Source organism: Panicum hallii, chromosome 5 (assembly GCF_002211085.1).
Source record: "Panicum hallii strain FIL2 chromosome 5, PHallii_v3.1, whole genome shotgun sequence".
NCBI classification, from domain to species: domain Eukaryota; kingdom Viridiplantae; phylum Streptophyta; class Magnoliopsida; order Poales; family Poaceae; genus Panicum; species Panicum hallii.
In genome coordinates, this window is record NC_038046.1 from 14,703,913 (window position 1) to 14,729,352 (window position 25,440).

Below are 25,440 nucleotides of genomic sequence, written 5' to 3' on the forward strand. Positions count from 1 at the left end.
CACCTTGGATGAATTCTGAAGAACCGTGAAGTTTGCTTGGCTGAATTCACTACAAGGGATGTGCACATTACATTTCTTTCCTAGTGTGCCTTTTCCCTTTAATCGCCCCTCATGGTGTGACACGGGGAGCCCAATCGAATTGAGATCAGGAAGATAGTCAACGCAAAACTCAATGACCTCCTCGGTTCCATAGCCCTTAGCAATGTATCCTTCTGGGCGAGAACGTTTACGCACGTACTTCTTCAATACTGCCATGAATCTCTCGAAAGGGAACATATTGTGTAGAAAAACAGGACCCAGAATAGTTATTTCTGTCACAATATGAACTAGAAGGTGTGTCATAATATTGAAGAAGGAAGGTGGGAAGACCATCTCAAAGCTGACAAGACATTCGACAATGTCTTTCTGCAGCTTTATTAGATTATTTGGATTAATTGCTTTCTGTGAAATTTCATTCATGAATGCACAAAGCTTTACAACTGCCAATCTCACATTTTCCGGTAGAACACCCCTCAGTATAACCGGAAGTAATTGTGTCATCAGAACGTGGCAGTCATGGGACTTCAAGTTTTGAATTTTCTTCTCTTTCACATTTATTATGCCCTGTATATTTGAGGAGTACCCAGACGGGACCTTGATACTGTTTAAGCAATCGAACATGATTTCCTTCTCCTCTTTACTCAGATTATAGCTGGCAGGTTTTAAATAGTGGCGTCCTTTGTCTCTCTTCTCGGGTTGCAAGCCTTGTCGCCCGGCTAGCATCCACATATCGCGCCTTGCTTCCAATGTGTCTTTTGACTTACCATACACTCCCAGAAAGCCTAGTAGGTTGACGCAAAGATTCTTCGATAGATGCATCACATCAATTGCGTTGCGAACCTGCAAGACTTGCCAATAAGGTAGGTTCCACAATATAGATTTCTTCTTCCACATTGGAACATGTCCCTGGTCATCCTTCGGAACAGGTTGGCTACCGGGACCCTTTCCAAATACTACCTTCACATCCTTGATCATCGAGAACACACGCTTTCCATTACGGAACAGAGGCTTACGACGAGTTTCGGACTCTCCTTTGAAATGCTTCCCTTCGGTTCTTAGGGGGTGATCGGTAGGAAGGAATCGGCGATGGCCCATGTATACGCACTTCTTACAGTGTTTCAAATAAATGCTATCGGTTTCATCATAACAGTGGGTGCAGGCCATGTATCCCATGTTCGACTGTCCCGAAAGTTTTGCAAGTGCAGGCCAATCATTGATGCATACAAAAAGCAAAGCTCGGAGGTTGAAAGACTCCTGTTTATACTCATCCCACACATGTACACCTTCTTCTTTCCAGAGCAGTAAGAGATCATCCATCAAGGGTTGCAGGAACACATCAATATCGTTGCCAGGTTCTTTTGGCCCTTCTATAAGCACCGGCATCATGATGAACTTACGTTTCAGGCATAACCAAGGAGGAAGGTTGAACATACATAGGGTCACGGGCCATGTACTATGAGCGCTGCCAAACTCACCGTACGGATTCATTCCATCCGCATTTAGAGCAAATCTTATATTCCTTGGGTCGTTGTCAAATTGAGGATACTCTCGGTTAAGGTTTCTCCACTGGGACCCATCTGCTGGGTGTCTGATCATGTGATCCTCCTTACGGTCTTCTTTGTGCCACCGTATCAACTTAGCGTTGTCCTTGTTTTTGAAAAAGCGCTTCAGACGTGGTATTATAGGGAAGTACCACACCAACTTTGCGGGAACTCTCTTCTTTACCGACTCCCCATCAACATCACCTGGATCATCTCGTCTGATCTTATACCGCAATGCGCTGCAAACAGGACAAGCTTCCAAGTTCTCGTATTCGCCGCGATACAGGATGCAGTCGTTAAGACATGCGTGAATCTTCTGCACGTACAATCCAAGAGGGCAAACCATCTTTTTAGCTTCGTATGTTGTTGACGGCAGTTCATTACCCTCAGGAAGCATGTTCTTTACAATCTTTAGTAGCTCACCAAATCCCTTATCGGTGACACCATTAGTTGCCTTCCATTTCAGCATCTCTAGCGTGGTACCCAACTTCTTCTGCTCCGGTTTGCAATTAGGGAACAACGGCCTTTTGTGATCCTCCAACATCTTCTCAAACTTTAATGCCTCCTTCACAGTGTCACTGTCTTTCCGTGCATCAAGCAACGCCTGACCTAGCTCATCAGGTAGCTCCTCTTGTTCAACATTTGCTTCACCCTCGTCCATTGGTTCATCTTGAAAGCTACCTGTTTCATGAACCCATGCCCAATCTGGAAGATTGTTATCACCATCATCATCTTCTTCATTATCTTCCATCATAACTCCAACTTCGCCGTGCTTAGTCCAAAGGCTATAGTTACTCATAAAACCATTTAAGGCCAGGTGATTCCATAGAGTTTCTCTTTTCCGGAATTCCTTTTTATTTTCGCAAACACTGCATGGACAACACATTAAACCCTTTGGCGACCTATTTGCCACTGCTGCCTTGAGAAAAGAATCTAAACCCTGAATCCACGCCGAGGTGCTCCGGCTTCCGTGCATCCATTGCCGGTCCATCTGTACAAATTAAAAAAAAATCATGCTCATTATCCCTAAAAACAGGTTACTATGAAGTAATTCAAAAAAAATGTAAATGTGTCATAGGCTACCTATCTAGTAAATTTAAACTAAATAGCAAAATAAATTGGCACAATAACATATACACATGTCACCATGAAATAATTCAAAAAAATCATTCTAAATGTGTGATGTTCAAACTATATAATAATCATTCTCTGAAAAGCAACTAATCAATTCTACCTTGCTCAAATTAATGAACAAATTAGTGAATCATGCTCATTGTCCCTCATCCTTAAAATCCCTAAAATTTTGCATAGTAACATATACACATGTCACCCCTCTAAACTTTATGCCCCAGAAAACGAACACACCCTAAATCGTGGCGAGTACTGCGAGTTCTAATTTGCGGTTGTTCTGGGTCATTTTATGTGATTTTACAAGTGCCCTGTTGCTTTATTGATGACTTGTGTTTTTGCGAGTTTGTTGGTGGTTTTTGTTCGTGGTGGCGGTTGTTCCGGGTCATTTCTGTTATTTTACAACTGCCCTGTTGCTTTCTCGTGACGACTTGCGTTTTTGGATGTCATTTTCGAAACCTCTAAATATGGTTTTGGGAAGGATTTTGATGATTCTTAAAAAATTTATAATACAATCATGTGCCCACTTCACACCCTCCCATTCTTATGTATTAAGTACATAAATCTCCTTGCATTATGACAATAATATCCATATATATCGTTTTGAGAAAGTTTTATTTGCAGCCATTTGGATTTATTCAGTGTAGTGACATCTAAGGTTAATGTGCAATTTTTCATAATATATGCCATACCATTGCTTTGATTTGAGTTCGAATTGATTGGGACTTGGGAGCAATATCAACCCAATGAGATATGGCATCATTCCTTTTGTTGGATAGGAAGAAATACATCTAGTACATGTATATTGAGTGGAAATACACGAAATCTTTATCAACTTGCATTCAATAGTAGCCGTACAGTTCGAAAAGTTCTACAGTGAATTGCCTCTGTAGTTTTACTCAAGATTTATTTGCAAAGCTTCGAACTATACATACATCGGAATATTTATAATTTGCAGAAATTTTTCTAGAGATTATTATATGGCTTGTGCACTTATTGTGTGCGGGTTGTCCAATAGATGTACTCGCCGTGATATCCTTAAAATTCCTAAAATTTTGCACATTAACATATACACATGTCCCGTGAAATAATTCAAAAAAATTATTCTAAATATGTGATGGTCAAACTATCTAGAAAACCTTCTCTAAAAAGTAACAAATGGATTCTATTTTGCTCAAATTAATGAACAAATCGGAAAATTATGCTCATTTTTCCTCAACCTTAAAATCACTATTTTCTTTATCTAGAAAGCATGAAACAAAGAATAAACACCGTGAAAGAAGAGTGGAAGAAGCTACTAACCTTTGGTGCACTTGAATGGATGAAATTCTCACAAATTTGGGGAAAAATGGGCAGCACCTCCCCTGTAACACGCCATTAGAGTGAAGGAGGGCTCGGGAAGAAGAGTGGCAAATGAAATGGAGGGAGGGCTGGGATGTGGTGGCCGGTATATATGGGGCAAGTTAGTGCCGGCTGGTGGCTTTAGCCGGCACTAACTGTCTAAGTTTAGTGCCGGCTAGAGCAGACAGCCGGCACTAATTTGTAATTGACCAAGTTAGTGCCGGCTAGATATACCGACCGGCACTAACGTGCGTTTTGACCGTTGTGGCAGCCGTCTGACAGTTGGGGGGATGGCGCGTTAGTGCCGGCTGGTATTTCTAGCCGGCACTAACGTGCCCGCCTGACACTGTTGAGGCACGTTAGTGCCGGCTCGTTTTTGACCGGCACTAACGTGCTGGTACCGATAGACCGTTTTCTAGTAGTGTGCCTATTTATATAGTGGTCACATGGATTATTGTCATCGTTATAGGAGTACTTTCCTTCATATTGCAACATATAAATTGGACCTAGTGCCATCTGTGCCCTCAATTATACTAACAGCTTTGGCAATTGGCGCCTTTTCAATCCACCAGCCAGAATGCGAGCATAGAGGAGAGATGTAGCAGCCTGAGATACTGCCATGCATGATTCGCCAATGATAGACTTCTCCTCTCAAACAATTATTTAGTACTGGCCTATCAGTCCGTGTTCCCGCACAGACTAATTAGAATTAATATAAAAATAAAGCTTATATCTAATAATTATAATTATTTATCTCACGTCCTCTTTCATCTATTAAATATTCTGACACATACTCTAAAATATATATCTATCATTATCTAGTTGTAATAGATTTAATTTTGCATCACACCTCCATATGTGCTTGATATATATTTAATTGAACCATTTGTTTGTGAATTGGTATTCTTATCTCTTCCATCGTACATGAATACACGGTGGCACATATCATGGGTAGTATAAAACATATCATGGGTAGTATTTTTATATAAACAATAACATAAATAAAATATTAATAATGATAGAAATAGTAATTTAGAATTTTATATTTATGCACTTTAATATTTTATTATAATTATATAATTTAGATTTAAATTTAGGGGTTAATTTAACTTTTAATAATGATATAATTGGATAATTTATATGCAAATTTAGAGAGTTATTTGCATTATTTTTATAATGGCAGAGGATGGATTATTTACACGAAGATTAGGGGGTTACTTTAGGTTTTTTTTATAATGGTAGAGGTGGGTAATTTAGATACATGTTTAGAGGTTTATTTTAGTCTATTTTTATAATAGCAGAGGTGGGTACTTTATTAGAAAAGATCTATTATGATTAGATTGTCGGATTGATGGCCGGATATTTCTGATTTTTGTGAGAATTTCTAAGATTTCTCTATTTTTTAGCATATGTTTGGTTTGGAGATGGGTTGGATCCATCTTGATTTTAGGGTTGAATCAGATCCGGTTCTTGTTTGTTTGGTTGCTGGAATAGGTTGGATCCAGTTTTTTGTTTGGTTGCAAAGAAATAGGTGTGGGTTGAGGTGGTCGTTTCTAATTGTGCTAGTAGCTTTGCTGCGGGACCCACATGCCAGTCTCCTCACCTTTTTCTTCCTCTTCCCTCATCTTCTTTCTCTTTCCTCTCCGTCCGTATAACACTCAACAGCCCGACACCCTCCTTGCCCGAGCTCGCCGCTTGGCTACCACTCTCGCTCGCCGCGCTCAGCGCTCGCGCGGTCGCTGCCCTGCGCAAGCATGCCAGAGCTCGCCAGTGTCGGCCCCGCCGGCCCAGCGCTCGTGCCGCCTGCTCTTGCTCCCGCTCCCGCTGACTCGATACGGAGCGCAACGGCATCCAAAGTGGGTCGGGGTGGTCCGCTCGATTTGGGCAGACCATCTCGATGCGCATCTAAGGGGAATATTCCCCTTAGGTACGAATCCAACCCACTCCATTCTCAAGCCAAACACCTTTTCGAAGGGGTTCGATCCAACCTAACCCACTTGGACCCTTAAACCAAACGTATGCTTAGAGTGTCCATCTAGAATTTTAGATAGTTTCACATGGAGACTCATGCTCGGACGAACGTATACACATCATAATGCTCGAGCACCAGCAACGAACCCTTTCGTTCGTCGTCAATGGATCCATAACATGAGGGCCGGTCCTTCGATTCCCGTGTTCCAGCCAAAGCAGAGCTATCCTGCGTGCATGTTCCTCGTGTATGTTGGCACGTACCTTTCACTCCGGATACAGTCGTGGCGTTTGTTTACTCCCTATTATTGTTGACACCAGTTTCCTTCCTTCGACGATCATGCCCCCACGTACTTTACAGGTGCTACGTTTCGCGAATGCTAACGTCTTCCGAAAGAAATTGAAGAGTTCACACCAGCCAAGGGGAGAATTGAAGACGGAAATCAATATAGAGATGCATGCCGAGTGTGCCTTTCAAGGCAAACGTGCCGAGCAACATATATAGCATGTATAATGCCGTGAACGTAATAAAAGGCCAGCAGGCTGACGATGCCATCGCAGGCAGAGATCGAGCAGGCCACGTCAGCTCTCAGGTCAGCGTCCTACGTGGAGCAACGAGGCAGGCTTTGGACTTGAGCCGGACGGAGAAAACGAAGATGGGACCATGTGTGTATTCGGGCAGCAAGTAAGGCTGCCACACACGGGACGGGGCACATGCAGCAGCTAGCAGGAGCTGGGCGATCGATCGCCGGGCAAGCAAGGCATCCGCCCATGCACCCAGGTCGCTGGCTGGTGCCGTCGCTTGAAAGCAGGATCACAGCCGGGCGGCGAGGCACGCGAGGACGGAGGGGTGGACGAACCGCGGTCGGTGATTCGATCGATCCGCCGTCATGCTGCTCCTGCTCGCCATGCGACGCAACCTCCGCCGGCTTCTTCCAAACAAAGGAAAACCGCGGCAGCCTTTCACCGCCGCAAGGAAGGAAGGACGCCTGCCTGCGTACGAAAGGGAGCAGCAGCTCGTCTGAATCCGATCCGATCCCCTGCCACGACACCCACCACGTGCGGATTTTATCCGAAGCAACAGTCACCTCGCCACCGGCCGCGCGACACGTAGCGCGAGCTGGTGATGCCGGCGACCGACGGCGAGAGAGCGAGAGGACCCCCCGTGCGCCCAGCCAAGCCACTGCCAGCGCCAGTGCCGTCACCGACACTCGCGGCGCGGTCAGGTGTACCAAACGGCGCCACCGTCGCGGTTAGGGCCGTAAAAAATTAAAGGCACTTTTTATCTGGATGGCTAAATTTTACTCGTATCATATACCAGATGTTTAAACATCCATTAAAAATATTAAATATAAATTAATTATAAAATCAATTCCACTAACGAAGGCTAATTCACGAGATAAATTTATCAAGCCTAATTAATCTATCATGTTAAATATAAATTAATTATAAAATCAATTCCACGAATGAAGGCTAATTCACGAGATAAATTTATCAAGCCTAATTAATCTATCATTAGCGTATGTACTGTACCATAATATTATCAAATAATAGATTAATTAGGTTAATAGATTCGTGTTGTGAATTAATCTCCATCCGTGCAATTAATTTTATAATTTAATATATATTTAGTACTTCTAATTAGTGTCAAATATCCGTGAAGGGGACTCAAATTTAGTCGGTGATCAGACACGCTCTAACACGTTTTCGCAGAGACAGCGACCTCCGAACGGAATTGCTGCGCTTATTAGAGGCTCCTGCGAATTGGTAGTAGTATTCAGTATTCACCAACGGTCAGGTCGGTAGTATTTTGAGGTGTGTTCTGCATCAAGTTATACCGGACAGCGACTGGGATCCCGACTGCACACCTGATGGGGCGAAGCAAGGTGGGATGGGGCGCGTATGGGCCGGCAGGGATACATATAGCAAAAAGAAAAGTAAAAACAAACAGACATGGCTAAAGGAGTAGTATCTAGTATTTTAACAGGTGGACAGGCCTGCAGGAAAAATCTTCTCCTTGGGTAGAAAAGGACGTCATCCGGGTTCTCAAAAAAAAAAGAAGAAAGAAAAGGACGTCCGGGAAGGGCTTCTAGAGCTGCAGTTTAGCAGTCCTGTCAGCGTACTCCTGCTGCTAATTGAGCGCGAAAGCAGTTTGCGTGGCGCGTAAAGAAAAGAAGGTCACAGCGGCCCTGATTGTTTTGGATGCCTACACCTGCATGCCTCGGATGGTTAGTGGGTGCCAGGTGCTTTTCCGTGTTTGTTCCAGACTCACTGGTCACTGCTCGCAAGCATACGTGCAATCTTGTTTAGGGATGGAACCGGATTGGATATGTATCAGAACGGATTCAGATATCTCGAATTTTTATTTTTTTATTTTCTTTCAGTTTCGATCCCTAGGATGGAAGCGGATCGAATATGTATAAAAACAGATTCAGATTCTTTCTATTTCCATCCCTATTCGTATTTCTATGTTCCAAGCTCACCCCAGGCCAGCTGTCCATTCAACCGGCTCAAGCTATCTACTCCTTTCTTTTCAAAATGTAAGTCCTTTCAAAATTTTTAAATTTATAGTATTTGCTATGTATCTAGATATAATATATGTCTATATGCATAGCAAAATCTATAAACCTAGTAAAGTCAAAATTATCACATTTTGAAACGGAAGGAGTAACAGTGTATTTTGCGCGTGTCCTCAACTTACCCAAACAGCCTCTTGCATCTACCTGTAATAGCAGTAATCTTAACACAACGCTCAGAGTCGTGGCAGGAATGAATTTTCTTGCAATAAATCAGCACGTCAGCAGCTGGAGCCTTGAGGACGCAGCTTATTATTACCTTTTAATTAGTTGAAATTTCAATTCCATCACTGCTAGCTTAATGCTCACCACCTATAATGCACCACCCACGCCCAAAAGCCAAGCCAGTAGTGCGCCGTAACCTATATACATGTTGGGGGGAAAAACGCATGCAGGTGTCATGGGCTAACGCAATCGGAGACGCCGCTTTAATAAAATTAATAAAAAGCCAATGGTGTGCGGGTTGATCAGATACGCAACCATTCAAGAACCACAAAAAACAAAAAAACTGGGCGGCTAATTTTTGCCCAAAAGTTGGGATACCAAAAAGCTCCAGAATTTCGCGGAAACGAGGGAGTCCTACTATGAAGGAAGGAAGGAAGAAAGAAGCAGATGAGGTTTCCGTTTAAATAGATCTCGAATTTGGATTTTGCAACGGTAAAGAGGGGGAGGCAGGAAGGGGCCTGGCAGGCACCGGGCCAAAAGCGGCCGCCGGAGCCGACGACCCGGACCCGGGCAGGGGAGGGCAGCCGCCGACCCCGCTGCCCGCGGCGAGGCTTCTCCTTTTAACCCGTGCTGCCACCGCTCGTCGAGGAAGCCGCGCGGGACCAGTCAGTCAGCGGTGTCGGCCGGGCTCCTGACGGCGCAACGGGCGAAAACGGCAGCCCGCGTACGCGTTCAAAGCCCCCGCTCTCCTCTCCTCTCTGTCCAGGGCACGGATATATAGCTGGATCATGAGGATCGTGCCGGCTTTATCCGGTCCGGATAAGCAAGCATTCATCCTGACACTGATGATTCTTGCAGGACAGGAGAAGTAAATTTCGAGCAGAGGCAGGCCTTGCACATGAGCTCTCGAATGGACAATGTTACGCTGGGCTGGCGATCCTCTTGCACTGTTCGATTTCGCGTGCTCAACCAGAAAATGCTCTACGCGCTACACATAAAACAATAGTTGTTCAAGTATTTTTATAAAATAATCTCTGTTAGCTGTAGACACTCACCCGTGAGCGTTCGAGACCGGGATATTTTTTTATGTAAAAAAGGTATTTTTCGCAAAAGGAAAAAATATCAGCACAGTAGTAAGTACGACGTGTTATCCGGAATCCAGAATTTAAGCTGCTGCCGCAGCAGACAGATACGGATTCGGCCGAGATCACCAGGCGAGTGCGAGTAATGAATGAGCGCTGGCAAAAAAAGGATTGACCTGCCGGAAATAGGCGGATAAGATAAAGCGCACATTTCCCCGCCATTACTGGCCGTATGTAGCATTCGTTCCATGACGCGCATTAAATGGGGTCGGGTCAGAGTCAGACCCGCTGCGGGGAAGGCCCGGCGATGCGGATCGGACGGCGGCCAACCCCGGCGACCCACCGCACGCACGCGACCGACGACGGGCGGCCAACCGGGGGGCAATCCCGTCAGAACCCGCCGGACGCCTAGATTCATGGCAACAAAAAAGAAACGGGAACGAGCAGGGGAGAGCCCACCACCCGTCCTCCCTCCTCCACCTCCCCCCTTCTCTCTCTCTCCACCAGCTCCCCTCTCTCTCTCTCATTCCCCCTCCCCGGAGCGCTCGCGCGGACCCACGAGGAGGAGGAGGAAGAGGAGAAGAGGGAGAGGGAGGGAGCCCTAGCCCTGCCCTGCGCGCCGGCGTCGCCAGGGTTAGGGTCTCCCCCGCGTTCCTTGCGCCACCCTTCGCCGGCTCCCCGCTCTGGCCGATCCCGCCCGCCCGACCGCCCAGCGGCGCGCGTGCCGACCCGGACTCCGCGGCGCGGCGCGGCGCCGGCCAATGCCGCGTGCCTGACCCTCGGTCTGGGGATTCCTTCCGTTCGGAGCTGGCCTGCCGGTACGGCCTGTCACAGGAGCTTTGCGGCGAGATCCGGCGGCCGGCGAGATGCAGCACGATCAGCGCAAGAAGGTGGGTCCCGGATCGAGAGATCCCGCTCCGTTTCCAGCGTTTTGCAGCTGAGTAACGCGTCACGGTTGAGCTGGTTTACTCGGGGATTCGGCTGCCTGCTTTGGGTCTCCGTCCGCCGAAAAAATTCGTCATTTTTCCTTCTGTTTGGTCCAGGATTTTGTTGTTTCTCAAGGTCTGATATTTTTCTAAAAGATTTGAAGACCTTCAGCGCTGTTCTCCCTCATTTCGGTGCCGTGTCAACTCGAAAGTTTGAATTACCGTTGCTGCTTATTTTCTAGAAAGGTCAATTTTTTTTTGGCATGGTTCTGTTGACCGCTAGCCGTGCAACCGATCTTTTTACTCGTGCATACTTCGAATGTCCTCTACGAGCCTTTTTGCTTCTAGACACGGAATGCGTTTTCTGCATCCGCACGACCGCACCGCACCTCGTCGAGTTCTGACTTCTGAAATCTTTTGTCCATTTTGGGAAAAAGAGGTGTAATTTTGTGCATTCTTGCTGCAACAGCTCGTAATTCACATGCAAAAGTTGACTGCATCCTTTGGCATCGAGACGCAACCCGGCAAATACACCGGGGCCGTTGCTTTTTTCCCCCTGTCGGTGGGCAAAGCTGTTACTTTTTTTTCCTTGTGGGGTTTGCCCGATCTGTGCACGAACATTTGACTTTACAAGATTGGCGTGCGAGGATTTCAGTTTTTGTCAACGGGTGCTTAAAGATCTTGCCTGTAAAGGCAGTCTTGGTATGCAAAACAGTTGAATTTTGCTTCCATACAGTGATGCTAGTTCTAGCTTCCTAATGATTGCTCCTCTGGATTTCGGCAATTAAAAGCATCTGGATACCTGCAATGATGTCTACAAACAACCAACTATGTCATTTCCAGTTTTCGGGCTAAGCCGCATTTGTGGTTTGGCATTGATTATTTGCATATGATTAAGGGAGCTGATGGTCCATTGATCATTAAATCATCTTTGCTGTGGGGAGCTAAAATGGTTGATTGTACATACTTTAGTAATTCAAAATTTGAACTTTGCAGAGTTCTGCGGAGGCTGAATTTTTCACAGAATATGGGGACGCAAGTCGATACAAAATTCAGGAAGTCATTGGTAAGGGAAGCTACGGGGTAGTATGCTCCGCAATAGATGTCCACACAGGAGAGAAAGTAGCGATCAAGAAGATACATGACATCTTTGAGCACATATCTGATGCTGCTCGGATTCTTCGTGAGATCAAACTTCTGAGACTCCTAAGACATCCGGATATTGTTGAGATCAAACATATTATGTTGCCTCCATCAAGAAGGGACTTCAAAGATATTTATGTTGTTTTCGAACTTATGGAGTCTGATCTTCACCAAGTTATCAAGGCTAATGATGACTTGACAAAGGAACATTATCAGTTCTTTCTCTACCAATTGCTCCGTGCTCTGAAATACATTCACACAGGTAGGGAGATTGTTGTACTCAGATCTACACTAATTTGCGTGCTTTGCAGCAAAATAGCATTGAGTTATTGCCTTTTATTAGATATTTTTTGCTTAGCGTTGTTCCGGTTATGGTTGGTGTAAACTGTATTAGACAGTTGATAGTTCAATTATCCAGTCATCTCCCACATAATATTTTACAGGATAACTAATAGTTTTAAGTTTATAGCTAAAAACTTGGTTTCAAATAGTGCTATGCTTGATTCAACTAGCTTGCAACTTCAAATGCAGCCTTAAATATTCAAATTGTACCTTCTTTTTATCAATTTTTCATGTGTTGGAAGGAACAAGAGGTCAGGTTTACTAAAAACATAAATATTTTATTTCTTCATTGTTTTTATATATTTTTATTGAATAATTAGGATTTTGGAACCTCACTAGCTCACAAAGTTACGAAGATCTTATCTTCATAATGTAGTTAGTAGGGAAAGTTTTCTACAGTCAGTAACTGAATGAAATGCTTAGGAACAAATTTTAGCGTTATCAACTAATGTCACGTGGATCGTTATTGCCATACTTTCTGGTTTTGTCTTAGTAGATCGATAGTAGGCTAGAGATACTTTAGATTCCATAGAAATCTATTTTAGGTTCTAGATGCTACATCTATTGGGGTATTCATAGGCGCAAATTTTTCCTTTAGGTCTAGATATGAATAATAGTTATAAAAATGGATTGATATGGCGCTCTGTGGTGTCTTATCTCATCTTCAATATAGACATCAGATTGTAATTGTTTTACATACCGGCTCATTGAAGGTATTCCATTGTGCTGTAAGCATCTCAAGAATATGGGTTATCCTGAAAGGAACCGGTAATCTGGGTAGATGCTACTTTTTCTGCCAACAGTCTTTGCTGATAGTATGCTAATGTTGCTGCAGCTAATGTTTATCATCGGGACTTGAAGCCAAAGAATATATTAGCAAATTCTAACTGCAAACTGAAAATTTGTGATTTTGGACTAGCACGAGTTGCATTTAATGATACCCCAGCAACGATCTTCTGGACGGTATGTCCTTTTGAATATTTTCCTCTCTCAGATTTGATTATCTTTTTGTTTCTGTGCACTGAATGGAGCTGGAGCTGGTCCCAATGATGCTTCTCTGTTCATTTGCCTGCAGGATTATGTTGCAACGAGATGGTACAGAGCTCCAGAGCTCTGTGGATCCTTCTACTCAAAGGTAATCTTTGTGGTACATGGCAATGTTGAATTTTGATTGTAGATTAAGCTGAAATAATAAAGGTCAATTTTGATTATGGTTCATTGACTTGATGAGAATTGCTGTCATACAGATTGTGATAAAACAGTAATTGATCTATGCATTGAGATGTACATCATCATTTTTTTTTCCAATTCTGTTGATGTTGATGCAAACAAGTTATTCACATTGCAGTATACGCCAGCCATTGACATTTGGAGCATTGGTTGCATCTTTGCTGAGGTGCTAACAGGAAAGCCTTTGTTTCCTGGTAAAAATGTTGTCCACCAGTTAGATCTTATGACTGATCTTCTAGGCACGCCATCCATGGATACAATTTCTCGGGTATGGTGATATTAAATTAGCGAACCTTATGTAGCTTCTCTCTTGAGCATCATTAAAAGGTATTGGTCTGACATAACTAGCTCCTTTTATTTCTAGGTCCGGAATGAGAAAGCAAGGAGGTATCTAAGCAGCATGAGAAAGAAAGATCCAATCCCATTCTCGCAGAAGTTTCCCAATGCAGATCCTTTAGCATTGGATCTTTTGCAAAGGCTTTTAGCATTTGATCCAAAAGATCGTCCAACTGCAGAACAGGTAATTATGTTGTTCTAGATGTACAGTTCTCGTCATTCTCTCTTCATCACTAAGTCCGGTGTCTTCACCTTGTTGTGCGTCAACTGTTACGTTTCTTTGGAATTATAACCTTTTTACAGGCACTGGCTCATCCATACTTTAAAGGGCTAGCCAAGGTTGAGCGAGAACCATCCTGTCAACCAATCACAAAGATGGAGTTTGAGTTTGAGCGTAGAAGAGTGACGAAAGAAGACATAAGGGAGCTGATATTCCGTGAGATATTGGAATATCACCAACAATTGCTCAAAGACTACATCAACGGCACAGAGAGGACAACCTTTCTGTATCCGAGGTTGTACCACTTGTTCAGTTGAACATATACATGGTCCTTTTGCATTCATGTATTTTTGTAATGATTGTAACAATTCCTACCACAGTACCACCTGTGTAACTTATTCATCTGTCCATGTTTATGCAGTGCTGTTGACCAATTTAGGAAGCAATTTGCTCATCTTGAAGAAAATAGCGGAAATGGCCCCGTGATTCCAATGGAAAGAAAACATACGTCTCTTCCTAGGTAACCTTTGAATTTTATACTCTGTACTCTTTATTACTTGCATACTTACATGGTACTAGTGGAAAATGAGAAAACACTTTGAATACTCATGATGGGATCTTTCGGGTGCTCCATTTTGGGCTATACTAACTGGTGAAATGACTGTTTTTGGAATTTTATATGAAGAAAGACCACACATTGAAACACCTACTAGCAGTGGCAGCAAAAGTGAACCAGTCACTATTGACATGAACCGGAACAGATTGGGTTCAGTTACTGAAGGTAGAATGACAAAATGGATATGGTTGCTGCTATGCTGTGGTACTAAATGTTGAGCACAGTACTGAGTGAGTAACAACTAGGTTGAGTTGTTGAACAGCCGATTTCTCCAAACTCAAGGCGAATTTACTAATGTTTAATACTGATAGTCAGTACGCAGCCTAGATTGAAATGTCAGTAACCAAAATACAAAAGCTACCGATCAACAACTGACCTTGAACTTTGTGTACTGACATCAGAATGGTGTAAAGTGCTATGATTCTTGCACTGAAGTTGGGGTTGACTAGTGTGCATTTAGAATAACCATGCGTGAATCTCGCATTTGTAGTTCTTTTCTTCTTGCCTTCCCGGTTCGCTTTCTTATTTTTCTTTTTGAATGGTTCATAATTTTTTGTTCTCTTTCTTATTTTTTTGGAATGATTCACCCTTTTTTGTTCACTTTCTTATTTTTCTCTTTTGAATGGTTCACCATTTTTCTTTTACAGGTCTACTATTGTTCACTCTGCTCCAGTTCCTGTCAAGGAACAACCTCGTATCGGCCCATCTAGGGAAAAGCATTCATCTGATGAGTCTTACAAAAATCCTCGGGAGACAGAAAAATATTCCGGCAATGTTCCGAGAACCTCACAGGCTCCACAAAGAGTGCCAACAGGTAACTTTTTGTTAATGTGTCGTATAAACAGTTGTCTGGTATCGGTCTAACCTTGTAATGCCCCCTTATGTTTGTAGCAAGACCAGGAAGGGTTGTTGGTCCAGTAATGCCTTACGAGAATGGTAGCACCAAGGATCCATATGACGCACGAAGGTTGTCAATGAACTCAGGATACCCTCCGCAACAACAAATTCCACAAACATACGGTTATTATCAGACACCTGGCAAGCTGGCTTGCTCTGAGCCGTCGCAGGCTGAAAGGTACACGCTGCATCAGCAGGCCTACAGCACAACTGTGCCTGATGTTGCTCTGGACATGAGAGCACCCCCTTTTCACCATCTATCGGCAGGGCCGAAAAGTGACTCTTCTGATAGGCTAACAGCAGATACGAACCTGTACTCTAGATCGCTCAATGGTATCGCTGCTACTGCTGCTGGAGTGGCAGCAAGTGCTCACAGAAAGGTTGGCGTTGTTCCGTTCAGCATGTCAAGGATGTATTAGTGGCTAAATCACGGTGAATCCTACATACCTTGATGGAACTCTGCTGGCCTATGGTGGCACGACACTGAGAATGAAGCGGCAAGCAAACCTTGGCTGGGTGCCATGAGGTTTAGAGTGCAGAGCGATCCAAAGGTTGACTGATCTGTCTTGTCAGGAAACACCATCGGCGGCATTGAAGCGTATCAAAATTTCTGCTTAGGCCATCAACTTGTATCTGCCTGGCTTGAGTAGTGTAGCCTTTGGTTGCACACAGAAGAAGTGAAGGGGGTTAGTGCAGCGGCCAATTTCTTTTCTAGAGCGAGGAGAAAGAAGGGAAAGAAAGGAACACTAACGTTTTTATATGTTGTATAGAGATGTTTCTCATATATCAATGTGCTACATCAGAATGACTTCAGAAAGATACGAGATATAGCGAAAATTTGCTTGGTTTAGTAGCTAATTTGCTATTCATCACCAGGTGTCCTTAACTATCAAGGTTTGCAGATTGATCTTAAACCAACTGCAAGAATATGTTACCTTTACTCAACAACTATATTAGGTATAGTGTCCTAATTATCGGTAGGTAAAAGTAGAGCATTCGTTTGTTTCAGTTGAGCTGTCCATGAAAGCTAGCGTCATCTGCAAAAGCCCAGTTCAGTCTAAGTATTACTTTCAAGCGACATAAGGTAATGGACTTTCACAGCGGTTGCTTCAGCAACGGCATCAGATGCCATCGTGTTTGTTTCCCTCCTATTTCGAAGAATTGACATCTACTCTTCTTTCATTTCGTAAAAGTTCAAAATTTCAGAATGCTATTTTGGGTTTTGTTGCATTGTCCGAGGTTCAAGTTTGACTGTCATTTCTTTCCCACGAATGTTGATAGACATAGGGTGTGTTCGTTTTCTGGGGTCTAAAGTTTAGAGGGGTCACGTCAAAGAGAATCTTGTCATTTAGAAGTATTAAATAAAGTCTAATTACAAAACTAATTGCAGAATCCTAGTGCTAATTCGCGAGACGAATCTAATGAGGTATATTAGTTCATGATTAGCGGATGATTACTGTAGCATAACTGTGGCAAATTATGGATTAATTAGGCTCATTAAATTTGTCTCGCGAATTAGCACCCAGCTGTGCAAAAAGTTTTATAAACAAATTTTATTTAATACTTCTAAATAGCAAGATTCTTTTTGATGTGATGGGTCTAAAATTTAGAGGCTAGGAAACGAACAGGCGCATAGTTATAGTAAAAAAAGCTATGATAGATACTAGTACCTGTTTTCGTGGCCAATCTACATGCTTTGACTTTGTTATTTCGAAGTCAAAATTTTGAAACAGGGGAGGAAGTTTCGTGTCCTCTGGTCAAGATTAGCACAATAGGCGGACAAAAAATTAGCAAATAAAGCAACTGTCCCTTTAACAAAGCTTGCAAGGCTTTTTCCAATCTTTTTCACCCTTAATTTTAAAACAAATGTGAGAACGTTGTAACTCCTCATCTAGACAAATACTACCAGTACAGCAACAGAATATATACGCTGTTATTTTTTTATTAGTATGTATGGTATTATTGGCGACACCTTAGCAGAACCCAACAAAATGAAGCTGCATCACAAGCTGACAACGATGTAACATTAACAGTAGCATAGCACCAACCACCATTCAACTACCGAGCCAGAGTCGGACTGGCTCTACGGCAGATTGTTCAGGACGTTGACGACTGCGCGCCAGCTCCGGCGAACGGCCCCGTCTGCAGCACCCAGCCCTCGATCATCGCCTGCGCGGCCGGCCGGTTGTCGCCGGCCGCCATGTGCCCCGCGCCGACGATGACCACGTTCGCGAGGGCGCCCGACCTCTGCACGTACCCGGCGAGCCGGCCGCTCCCGAGCCGCCACACGGCGCGGTCCGCGTCCAGGAACGCGGGCAGCCCCGGCCACGCCAGCTCCCGCACCCACGCCTCCACGGACGCCGGCGCGCTGTGCAGGTCGAACACGCCCTGGAACAGCAGCACCCGCGCGGTGCCGTTCCGCGCCAGGACGGCCTCGACGTCGCGCTTCACGCTCCTCATGATGTCCTCGCCCAGCGCCTCGGACACGGCCTTGCTGCACCGCACCCACGCCACGTCGCGCCGGGCGCCGAGCGCCGCCTTGGCCCCGTCGGTGTTCAGGAAGTTGAGGAGCGGGCGCGTCGGGTACGGCCGCTCGCGCGCGTAGTTGAAGGGCGTCGCCACGCCGGTGACCCTCCGGAGGAACCTTATGATTCCGTTCCTCTCCTTCCTGGCGCCCGTCCAATTGCCGGCCTTCACGAGGCTCACCGCCCGGTTCTGCATCGCCTCGACGGCGGCCTTCTGCATGGCGTTAATCAGCCCGGCGAAGTAGGCCTGGTCGGCGTGCACGGTCACCTGCGCGATGGGGTGGGTCATGCCGTTGCCGATGACGATGCCCTGCAGGTTCACCCGCTGGCCCACGGGGAGCTTGTCGTTCGCATCGAGGATGTGCTTAGCGGCCGCGGGAAGGTACTTGCCGGCATAGCTCTCGCCGGTGAGGAACAGCGGGCGCGCGCGGAAGCTCCCGTCGAGCGCCATGAACGACTGGAGGGCGGCGAGGAGGTGCTCGGCGATGGTGGGCTCGTCCCTGGGGATGTCCGCCTCGGACGCGGGCGCGCTGAAGCCAGAGCCGAGCGGGTTGTCGATGAAGATGACGCCGAAGCGGCGGTTCCAGCGGTTCCGGTTGCGCGAGAGCCCCGTGGAGTTGAGGAGGTAGGGGCCGAGCTCGGCGAAGTTGCCGATGAGCGAGGAGCATCCGGGCCCACCCTGCAGCCATACGAGCAGCGGCGCGGCGGTCGGTGGTGTGGTGACCGGGTCGGTGGCCTCGTAGAAGGCGAAGTAGAGGGAGTTGGTGGAGGTGACGTTGAGGTAGCCCGACCTCGTTGGGCGCGCTCTCGCCGGGAACCTCTGAGCCGTCGCCGGGCTAGTGCTCGTGGTCACCATCAGGACGAGGACGAGGAGGAGAGCGGCGGCGGCGACGCGAGAAAGGAGCCACGCCATGTTTGTGGCTGTGGCTCTGCGACAGCGTGGTGAACGTTGACCGGAACGGGCGGGTAAGAGGACTACTGGGCTACTGGCTGCTGCCGTGAAGGTCCGGCGCAGTATTTATGGCTCAAATTCGCTATGAATCGCTATACTTTAGTCAATTAAGAGTAGACTGAACTATAAAAAAAATTAAGAGTAGACTGTTGAACATTAGTAACAATTTGCATTTTGTTTGTGGCTGCGACATCTTGGATGATGTACGCACGTGAGATTAAAAGATCAAATCCGGAAACAGCTTGACTAATGGCTGCTGCTGAGTTAGAACCTCTTTCAGTCTGCAGAAGTTTGGAAGACCTGAACTTAACATCAATGACATGCTGCATATTTTCATGCAAGTGACATACTGCATGATGTGTTGGGATGTAGACAAGTCGGTCCAAATAATCTGGTTGTTGGGCGAATTTGTGCCCCGTTTGGAAGGCAGGAAATTCAAATCAAGAAACAGTTTCAAACGGAAATGAGACCATGCAAATTCTTCAATATGGGCAAATTGAATCCAATCCCGCACCAGAAAGTGTATACCACTATAACAAATCACAATATTGGACTCTGCTTTAAAAGCAGGATAAGGAATGGAACCTACTCAAACTCACGTTCTAAACTCTCATAAGCAAAATTGCACTCAGATCTTATTCAGCACTATTGTCCGTTTTCTGTACAATGATCTGTAACACGGAAAACCGAAGAAACATACATATACAAGCCATTTTCATCGACAACTGCAGTTTATGCTTGCTATTCGTAACAGCTAACATAACATAAATGGCGAATCCTGATCCTATACCTAATTTCCCAAGAATGGCCTGCACCACGTGGAGCGAACCTAAGGTTCGATCACCAGATGAAATGATTCATATGTATACCTCTAAAACTAATTCTGCTCAAGTTTGTCGTGGAAGGTCTTTGAGATCATTGGCCTAACATCCTCTGCATCCACGAGGCTCTCTAGGAATGGGAGTAACTCAACCAATTCCTGATCTGAGGGGTCATCAAACCAGCTCTTGATTGGTATGCCGTTATCCACTTGCAACTGGAAAACCTGGGAGAAGAAATGCTTCAATTAACCAACAAAAAATAATGAATGTATGCTGCGTGTAAATACTTTAGGAATAAGAGCTGAAAAAACTGATGAAGAGAGAAACTTTAGTCTGCCATCTTTAGTTCAGAAGAGAGTGGTCACAGTATATAGAGCTAGATTTACCAGATATCAGCATAAAAAAATTACCAAAAGTCAAATATTTTTACTAGCGCAGCTAAAGCATAAACCTTATATCTTGGAAGGGAAGATACCTGTGGAGTATTGTCAATTATTGCAACTTTTGCCAAGTCGACCCCAAGAATTGTCAAGTCCTTTGTATAGCAACCATCAGAGAATAAACATGATTCACGGTAAATTCGCCGTGAAATATATTTCCCATCAGGATCAAGTCTATCTATAAGCTGCTCAGCATAGATTCTCTGACTAGCTGTGAAAATGACAAGCTCAAACATCTGGGCAACCTTCTCAAGAAACATCTTCAAGTAAGGCCTTTTTCTCACATAGACCGTATGATTTTTCATATTAAAGAAAACTTCTAGAGTAAAATCAGCATTGTCACAGTGATCCAATGTTGAATGTACAAGAGTCTCTGCATATGAAAACTGGGTTAGATTAACTTACAAAGAAAGTATTGCAGTAACAATATCCATACGAGAACTGAATTTCACAATTCTGATCATGACAGGCAAATAGTATACAAATACTAAGTACTAGCCCAAAAATAATGATGACATGGCAGCAACAAAAGCATACAGTACAAATAGTAACACTTGATTATTAATACATTAACGAAACTAAAATCAGCTAGGCCCCAAAAAAAATGGAGAGAGAACAGATATTAAAAAGAACCACAAGGAAAAAATGCACTCAAAGGTAAGGTTGCATGACGTGGAGTGACTGCTCACCGTCCAAATCCAGCACAAGAGTCACATGTTTTGTTCTCACTGGTGTTTTTGTTAAGTGACTGGGCGAGTCAACATCCATTAAATCCGGCAGACCTCTAGAAAGTAGCTTTTGATCAAGATATTCAGTTTCAACCACATCCCCAGCGGCAGAACTACTTTCAGTTTCTGAATCTGTTGGTTTCGTCTGAAGGTACAAGGATGTGTCATCAGGGTCCAGTGTAGTGTGATCTACCGGAACCTCAATGCTAGTGTCATTTGGCTCCACTGAGTCATCTAGAGACAAGCGAGCCACAGGCCGCTCTACCATGTCAACTAAATTCATACAGTCATTGTAGGAAGTACTAACTTCATTTGAAAAACCCATTAAACTATCAAACTGGAAAGTAGAAAAGTTTTCTGTGACATAGAAGTCCAGAGCATCCCAGACTTGGAATTCAGCTGTATTATTGTATCCTTCATCATTGCCACTAAGAATCAGGTGAAGGAACTCAGTGCTTTCGTCCATTGCTGCAATTGACAAATAAAGAAAAGAAAAGACAAAGAAGAAATGATCAGGACCAACCAAATGTCATATAGTCAGACAATAATTGGATGAACCAAAAAGCACAATGCAGCCGACATATCCAATACGGGATCTTAAATGAATCGAAACCCGAAGTCAAATTGATACAGATATAGTCAGGAGGCCAAGCGGTGTTACCTGGAGCATTGAAGTTTATCTCTTTCAACTGAAGATCACTGTAGATTGGATCTGGCGAGAGGATACTCTCAAGGTCAGATGATGATGGTACTGATATTGGAACCTGCAAAATATTTTAAAATAGTTTGAATATTCCATACTTCATAGCATCTAAAAGATCATATACAGAAAATAAAGATGCAGTTGTCCTGTAGGACTTTACACAATGTTACTAATGACGATCATTCAGTTCACTTTGGCTGATACACTATTATTTTGTTTCCAAGCAGAGTGCTCAGAGCTCGAGAATTGAGAAGCACTAACAGCTGCATCAGGACAGATCAGATCCTGATCATGAACTAGAGCTATCCTATTAATTATTCAGTAGTTGAGTTGCACAAAACAATATCACTAATAGAGAATAGTTTCATAATGTACAGTCGGAAATACTGGATAGTATACCCATAACAAACCCCAGTCCACGGTATTATGATTTAGGAAAAACTGCATAACATTTAATTGGCTTTGTCCTACTTTTGTGATTTCAAATAGAACATTTGTTGAACCAGGAGATCCAAATCAAAACTGTGAAATTTCTATGTATTCAACATCGCTACTACTAGGAAAAGAAACTCAAAAGTAGTTGAAGCTTTTAACAATAGAGTTTATTAAATAGCAAAAGGAGTTAAGGGAACTAAATCCAAAATTGAGGGAAGCTGCTTGAAGATCAAGCAGTAGCTGCTGTGGTATTATCTGTAATCTTTATGAACTATGAAGCACATGGAAATGTGTTTTGTAGTTGTCTGATAATAAAATAATTCTGTATGGTGTCATGTCATACGCTGGTTTGTGTTCTTTCTATCTCATGCTTCTTTCTATTTGTGAAATCAAAGTATGAAGTATGAACTCAGATAACTTGCTTCTCAGAAATACAACCCAAATAAGCAAACGAAAAAAAAAGGAAAACGAAAAGAAAAAGGTGAGAGCTAAAATTCTTCAACACAATATGCTAATGTCTTCTGGAACTATACAAACGGAAAACAAAGGCTAGTTACCATAGATCTAGGGCCGCATGACAACAGTGGCAGTGGTAGCAAACTGGTGGTTGCTGCATCAGATTCATCCTGCAATAAGCCGATTTCCATGATTTCTGCGTTCTCCCGTGATACTTCAGCAGTACAGCACACTGTAAAAAGGGGGGGAAATGTTGTAATGCATACAAATGCTGCAGTCAAGCCATAATCAACTAAATAAAGTAAAACCCTTATACTAGATTACCCACGATATTGTACACATATCTTCATTTTAACACACTAACTATAATTTGCCCTTGTGAAATCATATATGCTTCCAGTTCTACCTTACAAGCTACAGCTAACTGAGTCAGTTCTTAACTTTAAGTTGACATTTCCTCCCAATCCAAACAAGAAGATATAAAGTATATTTACATAAAATCTTATGAAACTCCAAAACTTGATTTATTGCCTGAAGAAGACAAAAACTTTCTTAGTGAAACTTTCCGTGAGTTAGAACAGTTTTTTTTTTTGACTTGGTTGGAGATAGTGTGATTGATCACATATAGATATCAGGCTGTTTCTGTAGGACAATATGAAGAGGACGATTCCTTTCATGTTAGAAAGTATTGCTTAGTCAAAATATAAACAGTGTCAATTCCAATAATATGGCCAGAGCTTAGAAGAGTTACAGCCTACACATGTGTAGCTGTAGCCTATAGCATGACTTACATATATTCCAAGCAGGAAAAGCAGAATTCATCGACAGCATGAAAGATCAAAATGAAACTAGTGGGCTAAATGAGACTGGAAACTGTGCAGACATTACCATTTTGATGACTTATTAGAGTTGACCCCACCGCTGTTTTATCGAGTGTGATCTGTTGAGAGTGTGAATGTTCCGATGTTTCAGTGGTCTTGCAAAATGTATGAAGCTCCTGTGTCCCTAAACAGTCGTTGCTTAACATTTTATTCATCCTTAATGCAAGTATTTGCAAAAAGCATGTTCAAAGTACTGCAGTTCCAGTAGGAAAAGGCCAACTGTTGAAACATTTGATATCACTAAAGACATTAGTGGGGGGAAATTGAAAACGGTAAATTGTCTACAGTCTAATTTAGTCGAAAGAACATGCTTAATCACCAATAAGTCTGTTTTAAAGGGCGAGCGGCCAATCATTTTACACAGGGAGAAAATAGTACTGAGGATTTGTGTCCGGACAAAGCAAGTCATATGAAGTGTAATCATTATCAATGAAACAGGAAGAAGCCATGCTTCCTTGACTAAACACTACAGTAGTAATTAACGAATAATACTCTACTTGAAACTTGAAAGCAGTTGTCACATCTCGCATGCCTAGAGCAAATAGCAATCGAACTCGCGAAAGGAAAACAGCCCCCTGATGCTCTAGGATCCCCCGATAGTAAGCGACAACTCTATCGGTGCCATCTCCTTGCAAGGACTAAAGGCCCACCCTTTCCCCCCTACCCCTGCTTTTATTCCAGGACCCAGCACAAATCTTGCTGCCATCTGCTTGCAAGGACAGAAAGAGAAAATCGGAGCCCAAATATACCATACGTCAAAGCAGCAACGAACCCCGTAAAATTCCCCACATCACATCACAAAAAGAGGCGCTCACTTCACCCCTCGTCGTCGGCAAATCACCGAGCAGAAAACAGTCTCACGGGTCGCGGGTGGAGAAAAAAGTGCGGGGACGGGAGACCAGTCCAACAACCTTCACCGCACATCTACTTTCAGTTCGGAGCCTGAACTCACACGATCGTACTGTATTTGGGTGACTCAAATTCGCACGCACAGACACACGCAAAAGTAAAAGTTCCGCTCTCAGCAGCTCGCCGAAATCTCAACTTTCATGCTAAAAAAAACCCACACGAAATCCCACTAAATTCACCAGAAGAAGCCGCCCTCCTGCCCTCTCTAGCTCAATCACACACGATACGGCTAAGCAAGCGCACCGATACTGCTACAAACACCAATCAAAAACTTACGCTCACGAAACCTTCGAACAGACGAAGCGAGAGAGGCGAGGAGAGAAACGTACCCAGGCAGCGAGCTCGCAGCGCCGCGGACCTCTCGCTTCTGTAGAGCCTTGTGCGGCACGACACCCTCTCCTCGCGCACTAGCCTTGCTGCGTCAGAGCACAGGGAGAATCAGAGGAGAGCCGGGGAAGGGGCGGAGGCGGCAGGAGGGGAAGCAAGCTCGCAAGCGCACAAGAGGCAAGCGCACAGGTAGGGGACAGCTCGATCGCTCGCTAATCCCGCACCACATATAATCTATGCGACCGATCCGCGTCCGCCGGTAGCAGTCCTACCTCCCACAACCAAACCGACCGACAGGTGGGCCGCTTGCGCTCGGACCCACGTCGTCGCCACTCAAACGGGTAGGGTTTCACGTAGCTTTTGCATTTTCAGGGTGTGTTTCGGCTCTTGCCCCTCCGCCACCATTTCCCCTCCGCCTCCGTTTACACTGGACGAACCTAACACGTCACCGGCTTGTGGGGACAGGAACACCTGGCCCCAGACGTCAGCTAAGTAGCAGGTGGTGTATCTAGTGGATCATAGTTACTAAGGGCCGGTCGGTACACGTGGACGGTGAGGATGCAGTAGCTCATCATGCCGGGCGGAGTCCACCCGTTTATTTATAGCTCCTGGTCCTACTTTATCAGTTCGTCATGCTAGTCGTACGTGTCGCTCTATTCTCCCACTGCCATTCGGGCAAGTGTACGTGGGGCCAGATGGTCAGGGGGAGGAGG

General features: G+C 44.4%; 3 protein-coding genes across 9 annotated transcripts; 1 reads left to right on the forward strand and 2 right to left on the reverse strand.

Annotated features, from left to right (window-relative positions):
* The first annotated feature begins 10,317 nt into the window (after positions 1-10,317).
* LOC112894285 (mitogen-activated protein kinase 10) lies at positions 10,318-16,419 on the forward strand. Its single transcript, XM_025961935.1, has 10 exons — positions 10,318-10,730; positions 11,763-12,171; positions 13,087-13,214; positions 13,327-13,386; positions 13,600-13,749; positions 13,846-14,001; positions 14,121-14,332; positions 14,459-14,557; positions 15,301-15,467; positions 15,545-16,419. Exons 1-10 carry the CDS (start codon positions 10,707-10,709, stop codon positions 15,967-15,969), a joined length of 1,830 nt encoding a protein of 609 aa, XP_025817720.1. The 5' UTR covers positions 10,318-10,706; the 3' UTR covers positions 15,970-16,419.
* A 926-nt stretch (positions 16,420-17,345) lies between these two features.
* On the reverse strand, positions 17,346-19,085 carry LOC112894288 (serine carboxypeptidase-like 50). The gene has a single exon (XM_025961944.1). The coding sequence runs from the start codon at positions 18,986-18,988 to the stop codon at positions 17,648-17,650; it is 1,341 nt and encodes a 446-aa protein (XP_025817729.1). The 5' UTR covers positions 18,989-19,085; the 3' UTR covers positions 17,346-17,647.
* A 545-nt stretch (positions 19,086-19,630) lies between these two features.
* On the reverse strand, positions 19,631-24,940 carry LOC112894286 (CTD small phosphatase-like protein 3). Of its 7 annotated transcripts, none has more exons than XM_025961936.1 (7): positions 24,730-24,940; positions 23,499-23,710; positions 22,712-22,842; positions 21,678-21,780; positions 20,978-21,484; positions 20,324-20,661; positions 19,776-20,072 (listed from the first exon to the last, which is right to left on the reverse strand). In XM_025961936.1, exons 2-7 carry the CDS (start codon positions 23,644-23,646, stop codon positions 19,905-19,907), a joined length of 1,395 nt encoding a protein of 464 aa, XP_025817721.1. In that variant the 5' UTR covers positions 23,647-23,710; positions 24,730-24,940; the 3' UTR covers positions 19,776-19,904. The 7 variants fall into 7 exon arrangements, with proteins under 7 accessions (XP_025817722.1, XP_025817721.1, XP_025817725.1 ...); XM_025961940.1 differs by having other exon boundaries at positions 23,499-23,607; positions 24,730-24,936; XM_025961942.1 differs by having other exon boundaries at positions 22,712-22,780; positions 23,499-23,615; positions 24,730-24,936.
* Between the last annotated feature and the right edge of the window lie 500 nt (positions 24,941-25,440).